The 22,422-nt window shown below is 41.4% G+C and overlaps 2 protein-coding genes and 1 long non-coding RNA gene across 5 annotated transcripts; 2 read left to right on the top strand and 1 right to left on the bottom strand.

Moving 5' to 3' along the window:
* The first annotated feature begins 122 nt into the window (after window positions 1-122).
* Window positions 123-13,791, top strand: usp40 (ubiquitin specific peptidase 40). Of its 3 annotated transcripts, XM_052085299.1 has the most exons (32): window positions 123-806; window positions 871-938; window positions 1,013-1,126; window positions 2,189-2,353; window positions 2,436-2,582; window positions 2,656-2,799; window positions 3,362-3,490; window positions 3,562-3,681; window positions 3,760-3,867; window positions 4,304-4,471; window positions 4,554-4,689; window positions 4,755-4,836; window positions 4,985-5,156; window positions 5,233-5,317; window positions 5,393-5,463; window positions 6,291-6,688; window positions 6,859-7,009; window positions 7,092-7,140; window positions 7,421-7,474; window positions 7,671-7,759; window positions 7,900-7,989; window positions 8,306-8,342; window positions 8,424-8,488; window positions 8,844-8,918; window positions 9,013-9,216; window positions 9,286-9,401; window positions 9,639-9,704; window positions 10,363-10,573; window positions 11,425-11,514; window positions 11,610-11,701; window positions 12,273-12,422; window positions 12,532-13,791. In XM_052085299.1, exons 1-31 carry the CDS (start codon window positions 596-598, stop codon window positions 12,379-12,381), a joined length of 3,816 nt encoding a protein of 1,271 aa, XP_051941259.1. In that variant the 5' UTR covers window positions 123-595; the 3' UTR covers window positions 12,382-12,422; window positions 12,532-13,791. The 3 variants fall into 3 exon arrangements, with proteins under 3 accessions (XP_051941259.1, XP_051941258.1, XP_051941260.1); XM_052085298.1 differs by having other exon boundaries at window positions 12,273-13,791; XM_052085300.1 differs by lacking the exons at window positions 123-806; window positions 871-938; window positions 1,013-1,126 and adding an exon at window positions 1,672-1,946 and having other exon boundaries at window positions 12,273-13,791.
* On the bottom strand, window positions 1,457-1,781 carry LOC127614144 (uncharacterized). Its single transcript, XR_007966405.1, has 2 exons — window positions 1,680-1,781; window positions 1,457-1,573 (listed from the first exon to the last, which is right to left on the bottom strand). It is a non-coding gene; the product is annotated as an uncharacterized LOC127614144 (long non-coding RNA).
* Window positions 13,792-14,442: 651 nt separating the features above from the next.
* LOC127614176 (fatty acid-binding protein, brain-like) lies at window positions 14,443-17,927 on the top strand. Its single transcript, XM_052085342.1, has 4 exons — window positions 14,443-14,619; window positions 16,743-16,915; window positions 16,993-17,094; window positions 17,682-17,927. The coding sequence occupies exons 1-4, from the start codon at window positions 14,547-14,549 to the stop codon at window positions 17,730-17,732; spliced, it is 399 nt and encodes a 132-aa protein (XP_051941302.1). The 5' UTR covers window positions 14,443-14,546; the 3' UTR covers window positions 17,733-17,927.
* Window positions 17,928-22,422: the final 4,495 nt, after the last annotated feature.

Here is a 22,422-nt window from a genome sequence, read left to right on the forward strand (position 1 = left end):
TGGTGGATCTCTGGTGTGGTAAAAATAGTAAAATAGAATTAAACAAAACCGGAAAAGTGTAAAACGTAATTGCAGGTACACGGATATGACGTCACTGTCATACAACCAGGCCATAGGGTGGTTGAGGCGCGCCGGGTATTAAACTACAAGACCCACGATGCCTGGCGGCACGTTCCTGCTGAGAGACAAGATGGCTGCCCACTGTCCGCCGATGGCATTTGTATTTACATTGGCCGCTTTAAGGTCTATATTCAAAAAGAAGGACGGCATAAACACAGTCGAATAAATAAACACTTGCCTACTGTTCCTACATCAGCACTCTTGCTCCGTTTTTACTCGACGCCGTCCGTTACTGACAGACGGACTTTTTTGTTTCCTTTTAGCTGAGCTGACGGGCCAGGTGAGCCGAACTTGTTAGTTTGGATATTTGGACGCTTTCACACACCCCGGTCTGTCGCTATGTTTATCCCCGTCAAGTCGTCTTACTTCCGCGTGAGTCCGGCAATTGTCAACCGAGAACTGGGCAAGACCAAGATGAGATAGCGAGAGGCAGCGTGGCACGTTTTCGAAGCAACATAAAAGCGAACGAAACGTCATGTTTGGGAATCTCTTTGAGGAGGGTGGCAACGAGGGTGAAGCAGGCGTCTCTGTCTTCTCGACAACTGGGGGGGCCAGATTTGTCAAGGCGGGAGACGAGCCTCCGTCTCCCCGAGGAAGAAGCAAACTATGCGGCATTAGAAACCAGGGAGGGACGTGTTACCTCAACTCCCTGCTCCAGACCCTCCTGTTCACCCCCGAGTTCAGAGGTGAGGCTGGAGGTGTGAGCACAAAGATCTTGTTGTCTTGTTAATTTGTTTTTCGTGTCCGCAGAGGAGCTCTTCGCATTGGGAACTGATGAATTAGGATGTCTTGAAGATAAACACAAACCAGGGGCCAAAGTAAGTGCTGGAAAGTACAGCAGCGCCATTCCCCCCACACCCTAGGTGTCATGTTACAAGGGTTATTCCCACAGGTGCGCGTCATCCCTCTGGAGCTCCAGAGACTCTTCGCCCGTCTTTTGCTGGTGGACCAACAAAGTGCCTCCACGGCCGACCTCACCGACAGCTTTGGCTGGAACAGCAATGAGGTGTGTGGTCATTGACAAGATACAGAGTGAGGGACTTAAAAAGGCTCACGTTCGTCTGTTGTGTTCTGCCATGCATAAAACAACCACTTCAATGAATCAACACTATTCTAGCAATATTCAGACTTATTTTTCTCAAAACGTTATTCTGGCAATATAAAAAAATGTAGAAAACTAGCGTTTAATTCTGTAAATGTTAAGACCAAAAAAAGCTTTATTCTGCCAATTTTATGATGATTTAAATAACAATACATTATTATTGTAATATCGAAATATTTTCTCCAGCAATATGACTAAATTCTGAAACTACTGGGTCTTTTTTTTCCCCTCGAATTTGAGATTTTATGTTGACCATATTATCCGATTCACTTTATTTTACATTTTTAAAATTATTCAGGCACCTAGAAGTGTTTTTAATCCAAACAAGAAAATCATTTTTTCCCCTACAAACTTCATTCTGGTTATTTTAGGATAACCAGGGGGAAAACATCACTCTCTTTTTTTTTGTAGATTTTTTTTGAAAGAGAAAATGTTATAAAAACTTTATTTGGGCTACTTCAATTCATGCTTCCAATATCAGTTGGATATACAGATTGGTAGGGGCTCTGAAATGGCTCTGTGTTCATACACAAAAAAACGTCGCGAGACTTAACGAGGCTCAGCTTACTTTTCTGATCTACATCATAAATCAATCACTGGCGCTCGCCGTGCCGAGCAAGCCACACTGGATTCCGCAAAGAGGTCAGGCCCATTGGGTGGAGCAATTCCATTTTGTCCAGAGGCAGTCCAGCTGCGTTGGTTGCGTCAATACTTTGTAACCCAGGTAAGCTTTACCTTGGAGGGCGGGTGGGGGGGAGTGTCGTGGAAGACCACCTTTCCAATTTAAGGCTCTGTTATGACATGCTTGTTGTTGACAATGCAACATTAGAAATGTCAGTTTGACAATGAGAACATACAGATGCACAGAGGCTCTGTAACAGTTTCAAAAGGGTCGAATGTGACACTGATTTGACGTTAGCGCCTCTTGAATTCTTAAATGTTGTCTTTGTACTGTGAAATCCACAGAGAACAAACCAGCACGACGTGCAGGAACTGAACCGGATTCTGTTTAGCGCTCTGGAAAAATCCCTTGTGGGCACCTCTGGCAGCACGCTCATCCGCCGCTTGTACCACGGCACCATCGTCAACAGCATCGTCTGCAAGGAATGCGGCAACGTTAGCCAGCGACAGGTCCTCAACGCTCACTGACATGGTGTGTTTGCAAAACGGATTGCTTTCGACGGAAGCTCATGAATGCGTTGGCGCCCTCCAGGAGGACTTCCTGGATCTGACGGCGTGCGTCTGCGGCGTGTCCGGCCTCGAGGAGGCTTTGTGTAGCATGTTTGTGGAGGAGGAGTTGTTCGAAGGCAATAATCTGTACCGCTGTGCAACATGTGACCGGCTGGTCACTGCTGCCAAGGTAAAAACTACTGTCCAGGTCAAACAAGCATGGTTTTCTTTTTCTTCTTTTTAATGGTTGTTCCTTTCCTCAGTCGGCCAAGTTGAAGAAACTCCCCCCGTTCATGACCATGTCCTTACTGAGGTTCAGCTTTGACTGTAATAAGTTTGAACGCTACAAGGAGACGGGCCGTTACAGCTTCCCCCTCACCATCAACCTGCGGCCATTTTGTGAACAGGTACAAACCACAAACGCTAAACCCCGCCCCCCGCCTTTCCGTTCACAGGTTTAGTGCTTTGTCCAAAACCATGTTTAATATGAAAATATTGTTCCCAAATCTGTTGTCGTGAGGAGTGACGCTGCATTTCATCAGGCATAGTCTTGTCGAATGGATAAAAATGTGTTTGGTCGCCATGTTGTGGCATCTCTAGGCAATTAACTTTTTGGGTTGGGCGTCAATTACTGGCAGATTTTAGCTCTCTGCGGCAAGGCCTGGTATTGTCCGTGTTTTATGTTATGTGTTGTGTTTATTATTTTACTTTATGTTAACTGTTTTGTTAAGCGCTTTGTTACAGCTGCCGCTGTTGTGACAGCGCTATATAAATCAGCATGTATTGTATTGTATTGTATTGTAACCGTGAACCTTTGCTATTTGTGACTAAATCCTGCCGGAATGAGTGAAAACGCTCCATTAAATTCACTCCAAAAACTCATCTTTATGTCTTTTTCATACTCTTTCGACAATGTCGCGTGTCACTCCCAAATCAACAGCGTAAAACGGCTCTTTTGTGTCATTGCAGACCGACGGAGAAGACGCCGACTACTCTTACGAGCTGTTCTCCGTGATTATCCACAAGGGCGGCTGCTACGGCGGCCATTACCACGTTCACATCAAGGATATCGAGTGCCTCGGTTGCTGGGAGCCGGCGGTGAGGGGAAGAAAAAAAAAAGTACAAAAAGCAGGATTGGATACCGGAATGAACCTCTTTGTTTTTGTCAGGAGGAGGACAGCAACAAAAAAAAGACTCCTCCGAAGCCCAAGCGGGAAGTGAAGGACGTTTGCGAGACCAGACTGGATGAAAATGACCCTTTGTGTGTCCTCACTGCTATTCTTGACCAGGTATAGCAAAAAAAAAAAAAAAAACAACATTATTTCTTGTCTGTGTTAGTGGTGGTGATTTCTTGACCTATTTTCTAGGAGCCATCCAAGAGCATCCGGTTGGACCAATTGGGTCAGAAAGTCATGGAGAAGGTCGGTTCCTCCTGGAGCAAAGCCTTTAAGAGAGACTATGGTCCCATTGGCAAGGTGGGTGTGTTTTAAATTTTCACCTGCGAAATGGAAAGTGTGAGGCAAAAAGCTTAGTTGGCAAGATTACTCGCACAACTGGGCTGCAGCATATGGACTTCAAGCAAGCATCAGCTTTATTTGTTTTTGTTTTTTTCTCGCCTATGTCTAATTCCTTCACTTATTTCAAAAGCAGAAGACAGTGACGTTACTTAAACCCAGTTTTGCTTCTTTTATTTTTTCCTTTCTGCAGTTAGCATTATTTTTCATAACCGAGCCACCCAAAAAAAAATAATTGACGTTGGTCATTATTTTAAGTGGCTGACGATATAAGCGCGTCCTGCCTTGGGGGCGGGAGGGGGGCGTTCCACTTTTCATAATTCTTTCTTTTGCAAGAATTATTGTATCTTTGTCACGTCAATCTGACCTCATCCTGATTCCTTCTCCGATCAAACAGTTCCTGCAGTCACACAACGATGTTTTCATGTTGGCGAGCAACGGCACCCAAGTAGGACTGAAGGCCGAAACACTCAGCCCCGTGAGCGAGCCCCCTTGTCCTGCTCACCACCCTACCGCTGCAGACCTAGAAGGTGGCACTGTTGCAGAACTGGAGGGCCACCGCGAGGTCCGATTGAACAATAATGAAATGAATAAAATGACCCTTCTGGTGGATATTAAATGATGAAATTCCTCTCCTATGTCTGCAGGCTAGCCACTGGTTTGACTTGAATGACTCCACCGTGACGTCTATCCGGGCGTCGGACATCGAGAAGCAATTTCAGGGCAAAGAGAGCGCCTACATGCTGTTCTACAGGAAGAGTCAGCTGCAACGGCCTGCCGACGGTAAACAAACACGGAAACAACCCGACAAAACGACCAAAGAAACGGATGACTCTCTTGCTTTGCAGCTCTCGGCAACCCTCACTATAAAGTTCCCCATGCACTCATCCAGATGGCTCAGGAGGAGAACATGAAGCTGCAGCAGATGCGGTACCGAAGCTCGTTTTTTTTTTTTACAACCGCTATAAAGTCATAAGATGGCAGATTAAAAAAAAAAAAAAGAGTCCGGTAATAGCTGCAACCCACAAGACTTCACAGATGTGAGTCTGATGGAAGTCAACATTGTTCCCAATCACAGGGAGGAATACGAGGCCAGTCATAACCACGTGGAGGTCCGTATCCACCTGGCGTCTTCCTACCAGCTGAGAAACGGAGCACTGCAGCCAATCGACAGCGAGCCCAATGCCAGCACCGCGCTTGTTTTCGATCGCAGAAAGACCGTCGGAGACCTGCGATTAGCGATTTATGAGGTGCTGATTCACAAACGGCATTTGAATTGATGACCGGCGGGCAGAAAACTAACGTCGTCTTTATCGTTATCATTAGCAACAAGAACAGTGGGAGGGCGACCTGGTCTTGACCTTGGCCAAGATGCTTCCGGCGGGACTCCACCTCTACAACACTCTCACAGGTACAAACGGAACACCTCCGCAGCGTTACAATCGAGCATGTGTCTCTTAACTTGGGGATGTTTTACTTGTTACAGATGACAGTGTCTTGCTGTGCAGCGCAGGCATCGATACAAACCGTGACCTGTTTGTTTGGAACGGACGAGAGGTGAGAAATTTCCAGAATGAAATGGGGGGGGGGGGGGGGGGGATAAACTTGTCTTATGGAGAAATGTAGAGAAACGGCAATAAATAATGCTGACTGGATGAAGTTATTAAGTCTCACAGCTACCAGGAACAATTTTGAGCGATGTCACAACGCGAGATCATTTATATATTGCGCCGGGCTTGTTTGGACTTAACACTTTTAATTAATCTGAGAGACTGTTCGGGCGCACCTGTTCTGGTTAGCCACAGAGGACAAACGGCCTCAACTAATTATTCAATGTATCAACGGAGATCATTGCACTTTTAATTCCTCTTTTCAGTGCGCTGTGGCATGAGACAAATAGGCCATGAAATATTTTCCAGCATTTTGAAGGATTTTTCAAGCCACAGAATATTGGGTTCTGTCATTATTATTATTAATAATATTATTATTAATAATAATTAATAATATTAATAATAAAAATATTATTATGGATGGATATTATTATTATTATTATTACACACACACACAGACACACACACACACTTGCAAACAGTTTGCATTTTTTGTCTGAAACGGTGCACTGCTTCCCCCTGCTGGCTGTTCGATTCATTGCGCCTCAAAGCGCTTGCACTTAAAAGGGCCAGTGGGTCTTGAAATTAATTGTGGAATGAAATACAGTCGTTGTTCACAATTACAACAATTTAACTAATAAATTGCCCATTTAAATTAAGAAAAAAATATTTTGCCCCAATGGGTAAACTTGCAATGACTTAACATTCGAATTCATTCGGATTTTATTGATGTATTAATTTTTAAAAAACGCATTGTCATTGTCATCTTTGAAGGTATGTGGTGCAGGTGTCCTCACTGGAGTCGAGTGGGAGCCGGTGCTGCTCACCGTCGTCCGACCCTCCCTGGAGGCGCACGACAAGCCAGAAGCAGCGGCGATCAACGAGACCGGCGACAACATGGACGGCGGGGGTCTCAAAAAGGAGGCGATGGCGTTCGCCGGCGGCGCCACCCTGGGTGAAGTACGGGAGGCCTTGGGCCAGCCCGCCGGCAGTCTACTGTGCCAGGAGCAGACCGGCGCCAAAGGAGGAGGAGAGTGCGGGGCAGGCGAGGGCGGAGGCGCCAGCGGGTGGCGGGTCTTTTCGCCCGATGACATGTTCCGGACCCTCAAGGAGCTGTCGCTTAAAGATGGAGACGCCATGCTGGTGCTAGAACCACAGTCTTTTGATAACAGGTAAATCGTGAGTGTGGGTGTGGGTGTAATTTTCTCAGAAAAAAAAAAACACTGCTCCAAATTATTATTCACAACGGTTTCAAGACATTTTAGAGGTTGTAAAAAAAAAAAACAGAAAGTCATAATTTGTCATATATGTAGCAAAGCTCTTTTGGGTCTGTTTTGCTCAGCATGTTCACCGTAAATGGAGACGTGGTCACCGTGATGACGCCGTCCGATTGTCGCTGGCTCCAAGTGGAGTTTCAACCGCAAGGTGCCCGCCTTGGAGGAGGCGGCGAAGAGGACAGCCGGAGAGTCAAGGTTCCCGCCGCAGGAGATACGGTCAGCCATTTTCTTTGCTTTCTCTTCCTTTTTACCACTTCGAATCGAGCACTTAACATTGTGCGTGCGTGTCTGTCCACAGCTCCTGCGTGAGGTGAAACAGAGGGCCCTCAAGGAGCTGCAACTCCCAGGCAAGACGTTCAACCTTTATAAATGACGCAATCCTCGCTTTGCCACGGAGTTTCGTGTCCTGCAACGTAACGTGAAAATAGGGGGCCGTCGTTCACCGCAGGTCTACGCGGTCGTCATGTCATAAGTCATTTTCCAGGTGGTATTTGTCGTCAAAAGTTTGAGAACGGCTTATGGAGAGCATTTAGCCTTTCGGCTCGGACGGAAATAAGGACGTGCGGTGACTTTTCATTTAAACTTTGTCAGTCTGTGCCGGTAAGTTTCCATTCCTCTCGTCACCAGGTGCAGAATACTGCCTGAGACAGATGGACATCAGTGGGAAACTCCTTCCTCCAGGTAATCCGTTTGATGCGTGTTGTTTCATGGCTGCACACGGGCTGGGAACTCCCCCGCGCTCATTTAGAAAATAACCACTTGCGCTCTGTCATTGTCAGCCCTCATCAAATTCTTAAAAGCTGCGACTGCCTTGTCATTTCCTACCTTTTGAACACGGGCGCGAGTTGTGACGCCTCCCCTCTGGTTATGTGAACAGTAAGCGAGGACCTCTGTGTGCGGGACGCCGGCGTGCGCCTCATGACCACCGTGATGCTTTGCCTGGGTCGTGCCCCCGAGCCTTCGCAGGTCTGTTTGTTTGTTAGATTACTATTATTTTTTTTTTTTAATGTCAACTCCATTAGCGCAGGTAGAGAACCCTCCTACCTTCTAAAAATAAGCATCAGCTGGTGATTGATAGATGGCGTTTCTCTTTGTGTGCATTGCAGCTTTTTCTGCACTTCTCTGTGGGTTCGCCGCCACCTGCTGGAATTGAGGAGATGGACATGAACATCGAAAAGACCTGCACCGTAAAAGAGGTATAAACATACAGTAATAAGGTCCTTCAAGACAATGCAAGGAATGCGACAGTTTTTGCATCATCAGCGTTATGTTGTACGCGCTTTGGCCACTTGGGGGCAGTATAATATCAAAACATAAAAATGGGAGTTTATTACAAAAAATGTTCAGTTGAGAGTCAAGATACAATAATACTTGAAAGTACTACTGTGAAACCTCCAAAGTTGTGTTGATTTTTAACTTGTCCTTACAGGGAGAGTATGCATTGCTTAAATTGCAAAAAGGATTTGCACGTTTAAAAAAAAAAAAAAATTAAACCTATTTTTGAACTCGCAGTGTCTGCAGACGGTGCTGAACACTGCCGGAATTGATGGTAAACTGTTATTCTCCCTCTCGTTGTTTCGGTAACCATCAAATGGAGATTTTCTGATCGCAAAGGTTTCAATGTTTGCAGGCACCTGTTGGCACTTGAGGCGGCTCGACTGGTGCGAGGAGGTGGGCGAGGCACTGAACGACGAGGTGGGTGTTCATAGAACTGTGTTCTTGTTTGTTTTACACTTGGAATTGTCGTCATCAGGGCTGGAGCGATTTATCATTTTCAGATGGAAATCCTGATCTTAGGAAACATGACTTGCCAGACTTTTTTTTAAAAGTAACGTGCCTCTTTAGTGTCCTTGCATTAGAGTATTAGCTTTTAATGTTATGATGCTGTGATGTACCGTAATCTTCTGTCGAGTTTGTAAATGTTGAAATTGTTCTTGATAATTTTGTATGTAGAATTTGGGGGAGACAAATAATTGCATCAAATTGAGTAACTTGATGTGTGGAAGGTTTCCAAAGCAAAAACCGTTTTTGGGTTTGTGGCACTCCTCAGGATGCGTCTCTGGCAGAGATGAAGATAAACAACGGAGAGACACTCGTCATCTCAGAGGGACGACTTCCTCCAAAAGTAATTTTATCTTATCATATTTATAATGCCTGCAGGTTTGTCCCCCTTTGCAAAGACATCGTCATCTTTTGTGTTTTTTTTTTCACCCAATCAGGGGTTTCTCGAGCTCTCCGTATGGCTCTATCGAGATGCCGTTTCCATAGCAACAGATGTGAACCACACAGAAAACGGCCACGCCGAGGAGCAGTTGGCGGAGGATCACGCCGTAGATCAAACTAATTCTCACCCGTCCGATCTGATCAATGTCGGCACGGTGGAGATATCAGAGGAAGTCAGCCTGGCAGACCTCAAGACTCAGGTTAGTCCGGGAGTCTGCGATTGAGTTACGCTAACATAAATAATGATTTTGAAACCATTTGTGTGCCAGGTGTTGACGCTTCCAGCTTTTCAGAACGCGTGCGTGCCCGCCACTTTCCTGCGTGTGTGGGAGATGGAAGGATGCAGACTGGCTCGCGTCCTCAGAGGAAACCAAATCACACTGAGGCAAAGACACACACCTGATTTTTACCCACTCGAAAGTATTCACAACGCTCACACCCAAGCCCCCCTTCATTTTATCTTACACCCCGATTCCAAATTATTTATTTCAAATGTGTGTAGTAAAAAAAAAAAAAAGTCTTTGCTCAATGATCTGGTTGATGCCCCTTTGGCAGCAATTAGATTCCATTGGAACTCTACATGATTCTGTCATGGTAACGTCACTTGATGCTCTGTCTCCAGGAAGCTAAAGATAACCAGCGGCACAAATGTTTGTGTGCAGCGGCTGTTAAAAGAGGAGGCTCTCAGGTAAAATACATTTCCTTTTTTTTTTTCCTTCCTGAAGCCGACGTGCTTCACAGTGCAGAGGTACTGGGTTCGATTCCAGCTATGGCCTCCCTGTGTGGAGTTTGCATGTTCTCCCCGGGCCTGCGTGGGTTTTCTCCGGGTGCTCCGGTTTCCTCCCACATTCCAAAAAAAACATGCATGGCAGGCTGATTGGACGCTCTAAATTGTCCCTAGGTGTGAGTGTGACCGTGGATGGTTGTTCGTTTCTGTGTGCCCTGCGATTGGCTGGCAACCGGTTCAGGGTGTCCCCCGCCTACTGCCCGTAGACAGCTGGGATAGGCTCCAGCACCCCCCGCGACCCTCGTGAGGATCAAGCGGCTCGGAAGATGAATGAATGATTTTTGCTTTGGTGTTTACGTTGCCCTTTGAGTTTAAAAAAAACGTTAAATCCGTCATCTGCCCAAGCCTCAATAGTGATAACAGTAATATAAAAAAGTGTACCAGTAATTTAAATTAGCTTTTTTTTTATTGCTGAATTTGTATAAAAGGCCACCAAGTCAAATAACTGTTAAACAACTGTCATGGTGCATGAAGAAGAATCCACCGAAGCCATGCATATTTGAGTTGAATGTTGTCATTGCATAATTTAACTAACATAGATGTTCTTGGTTTGATGAAGCCCCAAGGAAATAGTGCTGAATATTAAGATGGGCGTCCCGGGACAGAGCTGCTACCACCCGGCCGAGGAGCTGATCTGGAACGCATCGTGCGACTCGTCGCCTGCCGGCCTGCGCGCCTTCGTGGCCGAGAGCTACGGCCTGCCTGCTGACTCTCTTCTTTTGGCCAAGCAGCAGCCACACAAACACACCTGGGAGGAAATCGGCACTTGGGTGAGACGTCAAGGAATTGGAGTTCCCCCGCTATGCGCAAGGGCATAAGGACCGAGCCTCCGCTGTGAAAATTCATGCGTCATTGAAAGCCACTCTGAAAAGGGTTGTATTTGCCAATAGATTCCACAAGGTGGCGGCAAAGTACTATTTGAAGCTCACCTCACATTGTATTTTGGCAATATGTGTCCACTAGATGGCACCAGTGAAATACTTTCAAAATAGAAAGTATTTCTCAACACTGTAGAGGTCAGACAAGTTCTAGATTTACTTCAGTGACCGAAAAATAAATGCTCAAGGATTTATTTTTTATGCCTCAGTTAACCGTTTTTGTTCTCACTGTCACAAAAGCAAGTCAAGCCAGCCACAACATGGAATGTAAGACGTGTGGTGGGGGAGGGATTACGGTTTTCGTCACCAGCGGATTCACTTAAAGATATCAAAACCTTTATTTGTCTCACACTGGAGAAACTCGCAATTGACAGCAGCAACATTTGAAAGGGAAAAAGTAGAAAAACAAAAAAACCCCAATAACAAAATATTTATGATAAAGTAAATAATAATAAACTATTAAACAATTTTTCTTTATTGCTATAAATATTTGCAGTTTTATTTATTTTACATATTTTTGGAACAGGTGGTTGTGGCAACTCCCACTTGTCATGGAAAATATTTATTGGAGGGTATTTCTACCCCCACCCCAAGATGTTTTTTAATTATATTTATAATTATATTTATAATGAGTGTCAATTATATGCGGATATTCACTATATGTGGGTCAGCTTGGTCCCAACTCCCCAACAACAGCTGGAGGACCCCTACTCAATTTAATTTTTTATGTATTTTTATTACAGAGCAGCCAGCTGTCCAAGAAGAAAAAGAAGACAAGTTCACTATTAGGAGCACCATTTCATCTCAAAGATGGCGATGTGATAGGTGTCAGGGTAAAAAAAAAAACGAATCAAAAGAAACACAATTTGGAGAAAAAAAATACATTGACTGTTTTTGAATTTTTATATTTGATGTTGCCTGTTTGCAGAATCTTTTAATTGACGACAAAGACTTCTACACTCGGGAGAATGAACAAAGCCAGCAGGGGCTCAGAGAGCAGGCGGAGCAACAAAGCATAAGGTAGCATTTTTTTATTTTTATTTTTTTAACTGCTTGAATCAATCCATACTTTTTTTTACTTGTTTTTGAAAATTGCAATCCATACATATACCTGTAAAAATTAACTTTGTAGCTGTTAAATTGCCAGTTATAAGTCATTGTTATTGACAAAAAAGGTCACTGAGCAATTCAAAATGTTATTAACATACATTTTTTTCATTTCAAACATTTTTATTCGGCAGCCCAATGTAACACAGTCAACTAGTACACAAAACGGCATTATTATGATTATGCCTCAAAATGTAAACAATCGTTTTGAAGTTATGATCCTACATAAGGACATCAGAAATGTGCATGATGTGAAAAGATGATGCAATTGATTTATTAGCAGCTAAGCTGCTATTGCTTACGTGGGCAGGCCCTGCAAAGTCTGCTCGCATTTTCATGCTTATGGTCCCTTTCAACTCTCAAACCAAAGCTAGGAGGAAAAGCTGCACCGATTGGCTGTTGCCCCGCACTTTTCCGCCATGTTCAATGAAGCCTGATGGAATTTTGGACTTGTATTAATTATTATTATTATTTTTTTTTTTAGAGAGCGGGCTGGAGGCTCAAACTGCGTTGGATCACAAACAAAGGCGACCAAGAGGCCAGAGGTGCCACTGTCCATCAATGTCGGCGTCTTCAGTAGCCACTGCCACTAGCGTGCAGTGGATGCGTCGGTCGTAGTCCACACACGCACAACGTAAGGTGCCATGTTGCATTCAGGACAATCCTCTAATCGGAACCGGAAAGGTCAGGGTTAATTGAGCAGCCACTTAAGACTCAATAATACTGCTTATTGTTTAATCCAGGATGATGATGATGACGACAGATGATGTAATGCTCTAAAAGGCAGAGAGGGGGGAGAAGAGGCCTTTACTGTATATACATTGACGAGCATCGGTGCCGTTTACCTACCTCACTCTTCTTTGCCTTGCTGTCTACCTCGGCTGCCCCCCCCCACTCTTTTTTTTTTTTATTATCTCATCAAACCACCAACAAGCCCTGAAATATTAAACGTCCCATGCAGTAATTTTTATGAAATGGTTTTTCAATATCCTTTTCTCATCTTTGTAAAATAACTTTGAAAATGAGCAGGGTGCCGTTACTTTAGCTATTTTTATTGGTCAGAAATTGCAGTATGGTCTTTTTTTCCTTATTAATATGTAAATGAACTTTTCTCTGATTGGATCTTTGTTCTATTTAATTTCTTATGGAAAATTCAGTGTGTCCTCGGTGCCCCACGGCAGGGTGAAGGCCAGATCCCTCACTAAGGACATTTTTCCACGTCCATGGTGATGCACAGCGAACTCGTGATCACCAAAAATGATGGCGTTTATTTCTTAACTTCTCAGAGATTGGCAGCTGATGCTGATAGTTTTAGCTTTGCACCAGAAACTGGTGCAATGGTTGCCGTTGGGGATTTTTTTTTTCTGAGTTGCGCGAGTGTGAAGCAACACTAAAGTGGGCATGCACTTGAATATTGAGTCACGATCCTCTTGTCACAACTGCGCAGAATTCATTCGAATCAACCCGCTTCTACATGTAAATGACAAACTGCATAGGTGTCGAATTTTAAACCGTGTCACTCGCATTTTTACCAAAATTACACACGGTGGAAACATTTGATTTTGGTAGCATGGGACCTATAATAATACATGTGTTGGATTTTCAAGTATGGGGGGGGGGGAGCAATTGTCATTTCATGAATGGTTTCAAAGAGCTGAAAAAGCATTTTGCAGGGGCACCAATGTTTTTTTTGGTGGGGGGGCAACCATTTTGTGGTGATCTGCAAAAGTAAACATTTATATATTTATCTTGGAATATTCTTGCATGCGCTATATGAACTTGTAATTAATCTAACATTTTTGGACAAGAAAGGTGTTATTTTTTGTTTTTGTTTTGTTGCTGACTGTAATAATCTCACCATGAGCAGTGCCAAGAATTTGCACGTAATTTGTTTTCTTATGCCTGATAGTAAAATGATCAGTACATTTTATTTTTGGAGTATTTTACTCAGATTTTACTGTAAAAATGTGTTATTCACAATTCAAATAAAAGGGTATCACTTTTTTTTTTTTGGTAGTTCACTACTTTTACCAGTTGTTGTCTTTGTCCTCCAAAAGTCCAATGAGAAGGCCACGTCTTACTTTATTGACCACACGCCTGGCCAAGTTCGCTCGACCAGAAAGAATCGTACCGTGTCAGACGCAACAAACACACCTACGCCTGCAGGCCGCAACATGTGTTTATGAATCATCGAATCATTGCTCGTTCTTTGTCTAATCGCATCTGAACCGCAACTGGATTGCTCTGACATAAAAAAGGTCCAAATAAGTGTGTTTCTGTGAAATGTACTGTAAATGTTTTGAGTTTGTGTATTTAGAACATTATTACTGTATGTTCATTATTGGTGTTAGCAATTTTAGCAGGAAATGTCACGCGCAGTAGATGGCATACGGTGGCACCGTACAATATTTAGGAGTTATCCATTGCTCTTGCTCGATATCCGTATGTATATAAATGTGGTTTAATTTATGTAAATGCTATAAAAACTACTACTTAAAGTGGCGGTCACTTTATGAGCCCCATCGACATGTACTGTATCTGCCATTCACGGACTTTTCTCTATTTGGACCAATCAGAGACGACATTGCGTTATTGGGCATCCAATTGGATTTCGAGCTTTAACTCAAGAACCCGCCTTCTATTTGAATTATTTATTGGATGGAGCAATCTGCACCGGCACGCACAACACAGAAGACAGAGATTTAAGTGGTGTGGCCCGTTCATGTGTCGTCTACATTTTGACTGAAAAGTTGTAATAATGGTGGATGCTTTCTGCGCGAAGTGGAAACTGGTGCACAGCGAGAAATTTGAGGAGTACATGAAGGCGCTCGGTGAGTAGTTTATTCTAAAGTGTGTCAAGGCTGCTGGCGTCGGGCGGAGTTGTTGCATCTCCAAAAGCATGACCTTCCAGAAAACAAACAAACAAACAAAGACGGCATGTTTGTTCAGCCTTGAACATTGCATCGGTAAAGAGAGCAAGCAATGTTCAGATGCAATGTTCAAGACTTTAGTTCGGTCATTAATGTGTGCGAATTCCTGATATGAGCCTGAATTCAACCTCAACTAAGCCACATCTTTCATGAGCCATATTTGACCCACACTGAATGAATGAATGAATGAATGAATGAATGAATGAATGAATGAATAAGAAAAAGTCTCAAAAACGACTGTTATATGTTTATTGTCCAAACGACCATGTATAGTAAGGCGTTTTTAGCCGAAAAAAACCCCAACCATGTATAGTAATGCGTTTTTGGGCGAACATTTTTAGCCGAAAAAAACGACCATGTATAGTAAGGCATTTTTTCCCTAAAAAAAACGAACATCTATAGTAAGGCGTTTTTGGACAAAATTTTTAGCTGAAAATATACATGGTCTTTTTTTTGGGCTAAAAACGCCTTACTATACATGGTCGTTTTTTTCGGCTAAAAACGCCTTACTATACATGGTCGGTTTTTTTCGGCTAAAAATTTTGTCCAAAAATGCCTTACTATACATGGTCGCTTTTTTTCGGCTAAAAACACCTTACTATACATGGTCGTTTTTTTTGTCCAAAAATGCCTTACTATACATGGTCGTTTTTTTCGGCTAAAAATGTTCGCCCAAAAACGCATTACTATACATGGTTGGGGATTTTTTCGGCTAAAAACGCCTTACTATACATGGTCGTTTTTTTTCGGCAAAAAATTTTGTCCGAAAACGCCTTACTATACATGGTCGTTTTTTTCATCCAAAAAGGCCTTACTATACATGGTCGTTTTTTTCGGCTCGGCAAAAAACGCCTTACTATACATGGTCGTTTTTTTCGGCTCGGCAAAAAACGCCTTACTATACATGGTCGTTTTTTTCGGCTAAAAATGCCTTACTTTACATGGTCGTTTTTTTTCGGCTAAAAATTTCGTCCCAAAATGCCTTACTCTACATGGTTGTTTTTTTCGGTCGAAATTTCGGCTAAAAACGCCTTGCTATACATGGTCGTTTTTTTCGGCTAAAAACGCCTTACTATACATGTTTTTTTTCGGTCAAAAACGCCTTACATGGTCGTTTTTTTCGGCTAAAAACACCTTACTATCCATGGTCGTTTTTTTCGGCTTAAAACGCCTTACTATACATGGTCTTTTTTTTTCGGCAAAAAATTTTGTCCAAAAACACCTTACTATAGATGGTCGTTTTTTTTCGGCCAAAAATTTTGTCCAAAAATGCCTTACTATACATGGTCGTTTTTTTCCGGCTCGGCTAAAAACGCCTAACTATACATGGTCGTTTTTTTCGGCTAAAAATTTCATCCCAAAATGCCTTACTCTAAATGGTTGTTTTTTTCGGTCGAAATTTCGGCTAAAAACGCCTTGCTATACATGGTCGTTTTTTTTGGCTAAAAACGCCTTACTATACATGTTTTTTTTCGGTCAAAAACGCCTTACATGGTCGTTTTTTTCGGCTAAAAACACCTTACTATACATGGTCGTTTTTTTCGGCTAAAAACGGCTTACTATACATGGTCGTTTTTTTCGGCTAAAAACGCCTTACTATACATGGTCGTTTTTTTCGGCCAAAAATCTTGTCCAAAAATGCCTTACTATACATGGTCGTTTTTTTCCGGCTCGGCTAAAAACGCCTTACTATACATGGTCGTTTTTTTTCGGCAAAAATTTTTGTCCAAAAACGCCTTACTATACATGGTCGTTTTTTACGGCTAAAAATTTCGTCCCAAAATGCCTTACTCTACATGGTTGTTTTTTTCGGTCGAAATTTCGGCTAAAAACGCCTTGCTATACATGGTCGTTTTTTTCGGCTAAAAAAATCCATCGTGTCATTTATGTCATTTGAAAGTATTGATAAATTCTTCAACTTTTACCCTCAATGCACAACGATTTTGAATATGTTTACAATTTTACTTATTTATATTATCATTTTGTTGTTCCAAAAAAAAAACCCCTAAAATAAATCACACAAGGAGTGGATGCTGTCACAAGAAAAGTGGGCAATGTGACCAAACCCACAGTGGTGATCAGCAAGGATGGGGACAAAGTGGTGGTGGAGACTCTGAGCACCTTCCGCAACACCAAACTCAGTGCCAAACTGGGAGAGGAGTTTGATGAAACGACGCCGGACGACCGAAAAGTCAAAGTAATGTCAATACCTCAATGCAAAATGATAATCGATCAATCATTTTGAATAGCACTCATTTGCATTTTTTGTTTCAGTCCACCTTCACCATAGAAAACGGCAAATTTGTGCAAGTGCAAAAATGGGACGGCAAAGAGACCACGTTTACCCGAGAGATCAAGGATGGGAAGATGGTGATGGTGAGATGACGTCATAAATACTGCCGTGCCTTGACTTGTGAGTTTCATTTATTCTGTGACCACGCTCTTAACTAAAAACTGTTGTTTCTCAAATCATCTTCCCCCTCTGAGATGAACGGAAATGATCCGAAATAATCCATTCCAGTGCCCCCCCAAAACATCATCATTTTTGTCAAATGTGTTTTTTATATAAATAACATTGGATGCTAAATTATTGTACTGAAAAAATTATATCATCACATAATTAAAAAGGTTGCGAAGAATTAAACACTTTGAGCTGTATGACTTTGTATATGGTGTGCATGCTTTGGCCACTAGGTGGCGGTTAATACACAAACTTGCAACATGTAAATTTGATGATAAAACAGAAGTCTGGTGCAACTACGCAACAGTAGTTGTTTATTGCAGAGGGTGAAGAATATAATCCCGTGCGTGCGTTTAAGCATGTTGTGCGACCGCAAGTGTTTATTGAAAATGGCTTGCATCATAAAAAACTCACAAGTTGGGTCACTCGTAAGTCAAGGCACCACAGTCTGTATGACAAGGCTGATCAATAAATAATATGTTTAATTTTTTTTTTCCCGCAGACTTTGACATTTGACGGCGTCGAGTGCGTGCGCACGTACGAGAAAGCCTAATTTTTACGACTGTTGGTTCACAAGGAACGCTTTGCTGTTTTTATGGGATTGTTTGCACTTCCAATCGTGTTTTAACCTGTTAGACGGCAGCGTGAAACATTTGGATGAATTGTGTTGTTTTGAAAATTGAAAGAAAAATATTGAAGAGCATTTAACCTGCGAATGTTTCAATAAAGCAAAATGTTGATTGTTGAATATTTGGGTTCTTCCGCATTGGGTGCCTCGTGACTGATAAGGGAGAGTTTGTATGTTGTGAGATAGGAGCTTTCAAGGGGTTAATATGGTCTGACTCGGCCAAATAAAAGCCTCACTGTGTCGTTAGAAAAAGGGTGTAATGAACAACATCATGATTGTGTGGGTGTACGCACAGCCGATTGGGGAAAAAAAAAGCGCGGACAGGACTGCCCCTGTGCCTCTGCCGGGTGACAGCTGCAGAGGGCAGAGCGACCGGGCAGCGTGAACGACCTGCAGTGAACCCTGCGGAATCGACACACGCTGACGTCACTAATCCGATTTAGGCTGTGGTGTCATGACGCGGAGGCAAACATGCGATGGTGCTGACCAACCCTGAGCGACTGACAAAAGAAGAGCCACGGACAAGTTGAAGCTCGATTTAGTGACGTCATCCTCGGCAGCGTGAATCGTATTGGACCGCGGGGAGCTCTTTGCTTGCCGCTGCCAACTTTGCTCTGATCGCACAAAGAAAGGACGTGCGCCGACTGGAGTGGAACTCCGCCTCGACGCAGGCTTCATTGATTTTGATTGATTACTCTGTCAAAAAGTTGTCATAAAACGAGCCAAGAGGGTTTAGTAAGACACAATAAAGAAAAAGGGTGAATGAAGATATCATTACAAAACTTTTTTTTTAACATGATCGCAATTAAGTGTTTTCATTTCAAGCCCCGACAGAACTGTTGTTCAGGAATGCGCTGGCTTGAAACAGTTTGGTGCCACTCCCAGTTGGAGGTGACGAGGAACGTCGAAAATCAAAGAAACTTCCACCATGTATTTAGACAAACTACATTGTTTCGATTTACAAAAGGGCATTAGCTTGATGCTAATGCACAAGGCAAAACGTCATTGACCGGCTCATGAAATTAGCATAGATGTAATAAGTCTAAATTTTTGAACAATTTTAGATTTGTACAAAACTTCTTTAAAACTGCTTGGTCAAAAACTGGACAACTTGGTCAATTGGACCCAGTTTTTATTTTTGACCCAAATTGTTTTTGTTTTTTTGACCAAGCATTTTGAAGGGTATAGCAATTGTAAAACCCAAGTAAAATGATTTTAAAAAAGAAAAATAGAATTCAGTCATTTACATAACAATTTTAGTTTTTTACGGTAACTTTAGTCTGTTTGAATGATTTAAAGTGATTAAAATACCTGTATGACCATAACAAAAAAAAGATTATTTATTTAGTTTTCAATGCGAGAAATCCAGAACTCCACATGACGAAACACTTGCGTGACTATTTTATTGAATGCCAAATCCCAGCACAATGAGCAGTCACAATAGTGCTGTTGTTCTCTTTCTATCCTCAGTGGGGGGTCCAATTTTTTTTTTTAACAAAAGGTCTACACATCTCTGTTCAAATGCCATGTCTCTGTGATGTGTGTATATAAGATCAATCATTAAAAAAAAATTCCCCACCAATTACGCGACCTATAACTTCTACAACACATAAATAAATAAATGCCATCGTTTTAGGTGGGGAAGTAACAACTGAGACTGAGTTGATTTCGCTCTCTCTCTTTTACGTGACAAAAATCTGGCATGACAACAGGGGTGTGTTGACTTTTTATATCATCCGCCCCCCCCCCCCACCATTACTCATCATTTCAAACAGATTTCAGGTAGCTTTGAGCTCCCTTTTTTGCACGAGGTTTAATCGAACAAATATATAGACAACACTTCATGAAATTGATTCTCAATATATTCATCTCTGGGGAAATATTGCAAAACATTGGCAGTTGTGGGCCATTTGGAACGAAACAATGCAACCCCGAGCGCCATTCACGAACACAAGACGTGTCCCACTTATTGTCATTACCATTATGATTAAAAAAGAAAAAAAAGGAACCACAAAATATGGAGATGCATGCATGAAAAAAAATGATGTAGATTTGTCAAACAAATAAAAACAAAGCCCCCAAAAATGACATCATTTCCACAAAAAAAGTCCAGCATAGACATCAGCTTTACAGATGCCATGTTTTTTCCTATTACTAAGCGCCACCAAAAAAAATGTCAGCTTTCCTGATACCAGGCATGCTCGAAAAAGCTGACCTCGAACGGCAGTTTTACAGATGCCACATCTATTCTACAATTAAACTCCGGTGAAAATGTTCGCTCGACAGATATCACATCTCCTCGATAAAGTGGCTTTTTTTTCGTTGAAAGTGCGCAGGAAATGTCAGCTTTCCAGATGCCATCTCTGCCCTGCAGGTGACGTGTGTGTGTCGTATTATTGTCATTAGTCATCAATAATCCATAAATTTAAAACAACTCAAATAAAATGGATGGAACATAAATAAAACAACTACAAACATCACACAATTTGACTTAAACAAACAAAATAACGTTTTTAACAAATGCAGAATTTGGATTGTTTTTCATCGATTATCATGATATTCCAGATTGTAAAATACCTTAAAAAAAGTTAATAAAATAACTGAAATAAAGACAATCCGATAGGATAAATTTAGTAGAATAACTGAAAACAATGGGAACAAAATCTAATCAACGTAAATAGAAACAAATTAAAAACTACAAATAAAATAAAAATAATTAAAATGTAACCTCATAATGGATCAACTATAAAAAAACAACAACAAAACTAAAACGACGTACCGAAAAAAATAAACAGAAGAAATAAAACATACAAACCTGAATATTTAATGATGACATAAACTTACCTACAAAACAATCAAAAATAGAACAAGATAAGTGATAAACAAAAAGAAGGTTAACTGATAAAAATGAAAATAGCTGAAAATAACTAAAAATGAAAATGAATAAAATAACTAAAAAATAAGGTAACAAAAAATACAGAAAATAACCGAAACAGGAATAATTAATAACTACATAAATTACTAAAAAAATAAAAGAACAAAAAATGTGGGGCGGAAAAAAACGGGGAAAATAAATCTGAAAAAAAGTATTTAAAAAACAAAGACAAAATATAAAGGAATGACATGGATTGCACATAATTGGTAGGAAACCTCAACCAAATGTGAACTAAAATGTCTCTGTCCAGATGGCAAGAATTACCAACAATCCCTCGCTCCACTCACTTGTTGGGCTCTAAGATGGGCGCCATCTGCTGGTCCGCTTCAGACCTGCAGCGGCGAGAATGCAAAGAAGGGAAACTGGGCTTCGTCCTCATCCACGAAGAAACACTGGAAGTAGGGCGGCTCGTCTGTGAGTGGAGTCAGGGCACACTCGGGTCACGTGACGTCACATCATAACACATGACATCACATGCTGTCTCGTGATGACATCACCGAATGCATCTCATACTCACCTTCCGGAACAAAGTCATCAGAGTCCACTGAGAAAGTAAGAGTGATGTTAAAAACACCGCATTCTTTTTTTTAAATATTTTATTTCGTCAGTAGAAGTTCACCTTTTGATTGCTCCTCCTTTGAGGATTTATCTACAACAAAATCAAAGAGTTTGTCAATCATAAGAAAGCATCACATTTGATTTCAACAAGTCGACATACTTTTTTCTTGTATCTCTTTCAGAACTCTGTCTTCTGCGAATACAAGTAGAAAATGAATAAGAACAAGAGCAATAATAATAATAATAATAATGATGTTAATAATGCATTGATCTGAATGGTTGGTACCTTTCGGCAGGTTTCCTTTTGCCGCCTTCTTCTCCGCGGCTTTTTCTAAACACAAAAGAGAAACATTATGCGTGAGCACTCGTCTATTGAAATATACGATTAATTAATCGCAACTTGTACTTATTTCCTCAATAAGTAAAAAAAGGGTAGCTAAAAGGCAAATTAAATCAGAAAAGAAATCATGTGAAATCATGTGTGTGAAATCAAGTGAACAAAAAAGCTAAATAAAATACAATTAGGATTTTGTCATTTATTATAAAGTCATAGAAATTTCTGAAAGTTATTAAAACAAAAATGAAATAATGACATTACAATTTAGATACAATAAAATGTGTAATAATAATATTAACAATTATTATTATAATAATTATAATCATGACATGACAAAATATCACTTACAATGAAATGTAATTTTTTTTAAAAAAGGAACAATCTCGGTGCTGAAAATTACATATGACCTCGAACGCAGCACCTTACCGTTTGTCTCTGCTGAGGGCTTTTGGTTTTCTTTGGAGGTCTCGTGCTCTGCTAATAAAAATAAACAAATAAATGAATAAATCATAAAAATAAAATCCCAACGTATTTTTTTTTTTTTGTCACCGGGAAGTATGAATGATACTGTTTGGAAGCAAAATTAAATCGACCTTTTGTCTTGAGGAGCGAGGTGACTTTTTTCTTTGTTTCAGTCTTGTCGCCTGGGACAGACAAAAAAAAAAAAACAATGTATATTATTAATAAAAGAGACAAGCGTTGAATGCTTATGCACTAGTTAGCCTCTGTCATGAATTAAAGTAAAAACGTTCAAACTGGAAGAAAGAAAGAAACATTCGTATGAG

Source organism: Hippocampus zosterae, chromosome 14 (genome assembly GCF_025434085.1).
Source record: "Hippocampus zosterae strain Florida chromosome 14, ASM2543408v3, whole genome shotgun sequence".
NCBI lineage: Eukaryota > Metazoa > Chordata > Actinopteri > Syngnathiformes > Syngnathidae > Hippocampus > Hippocampus zosterae.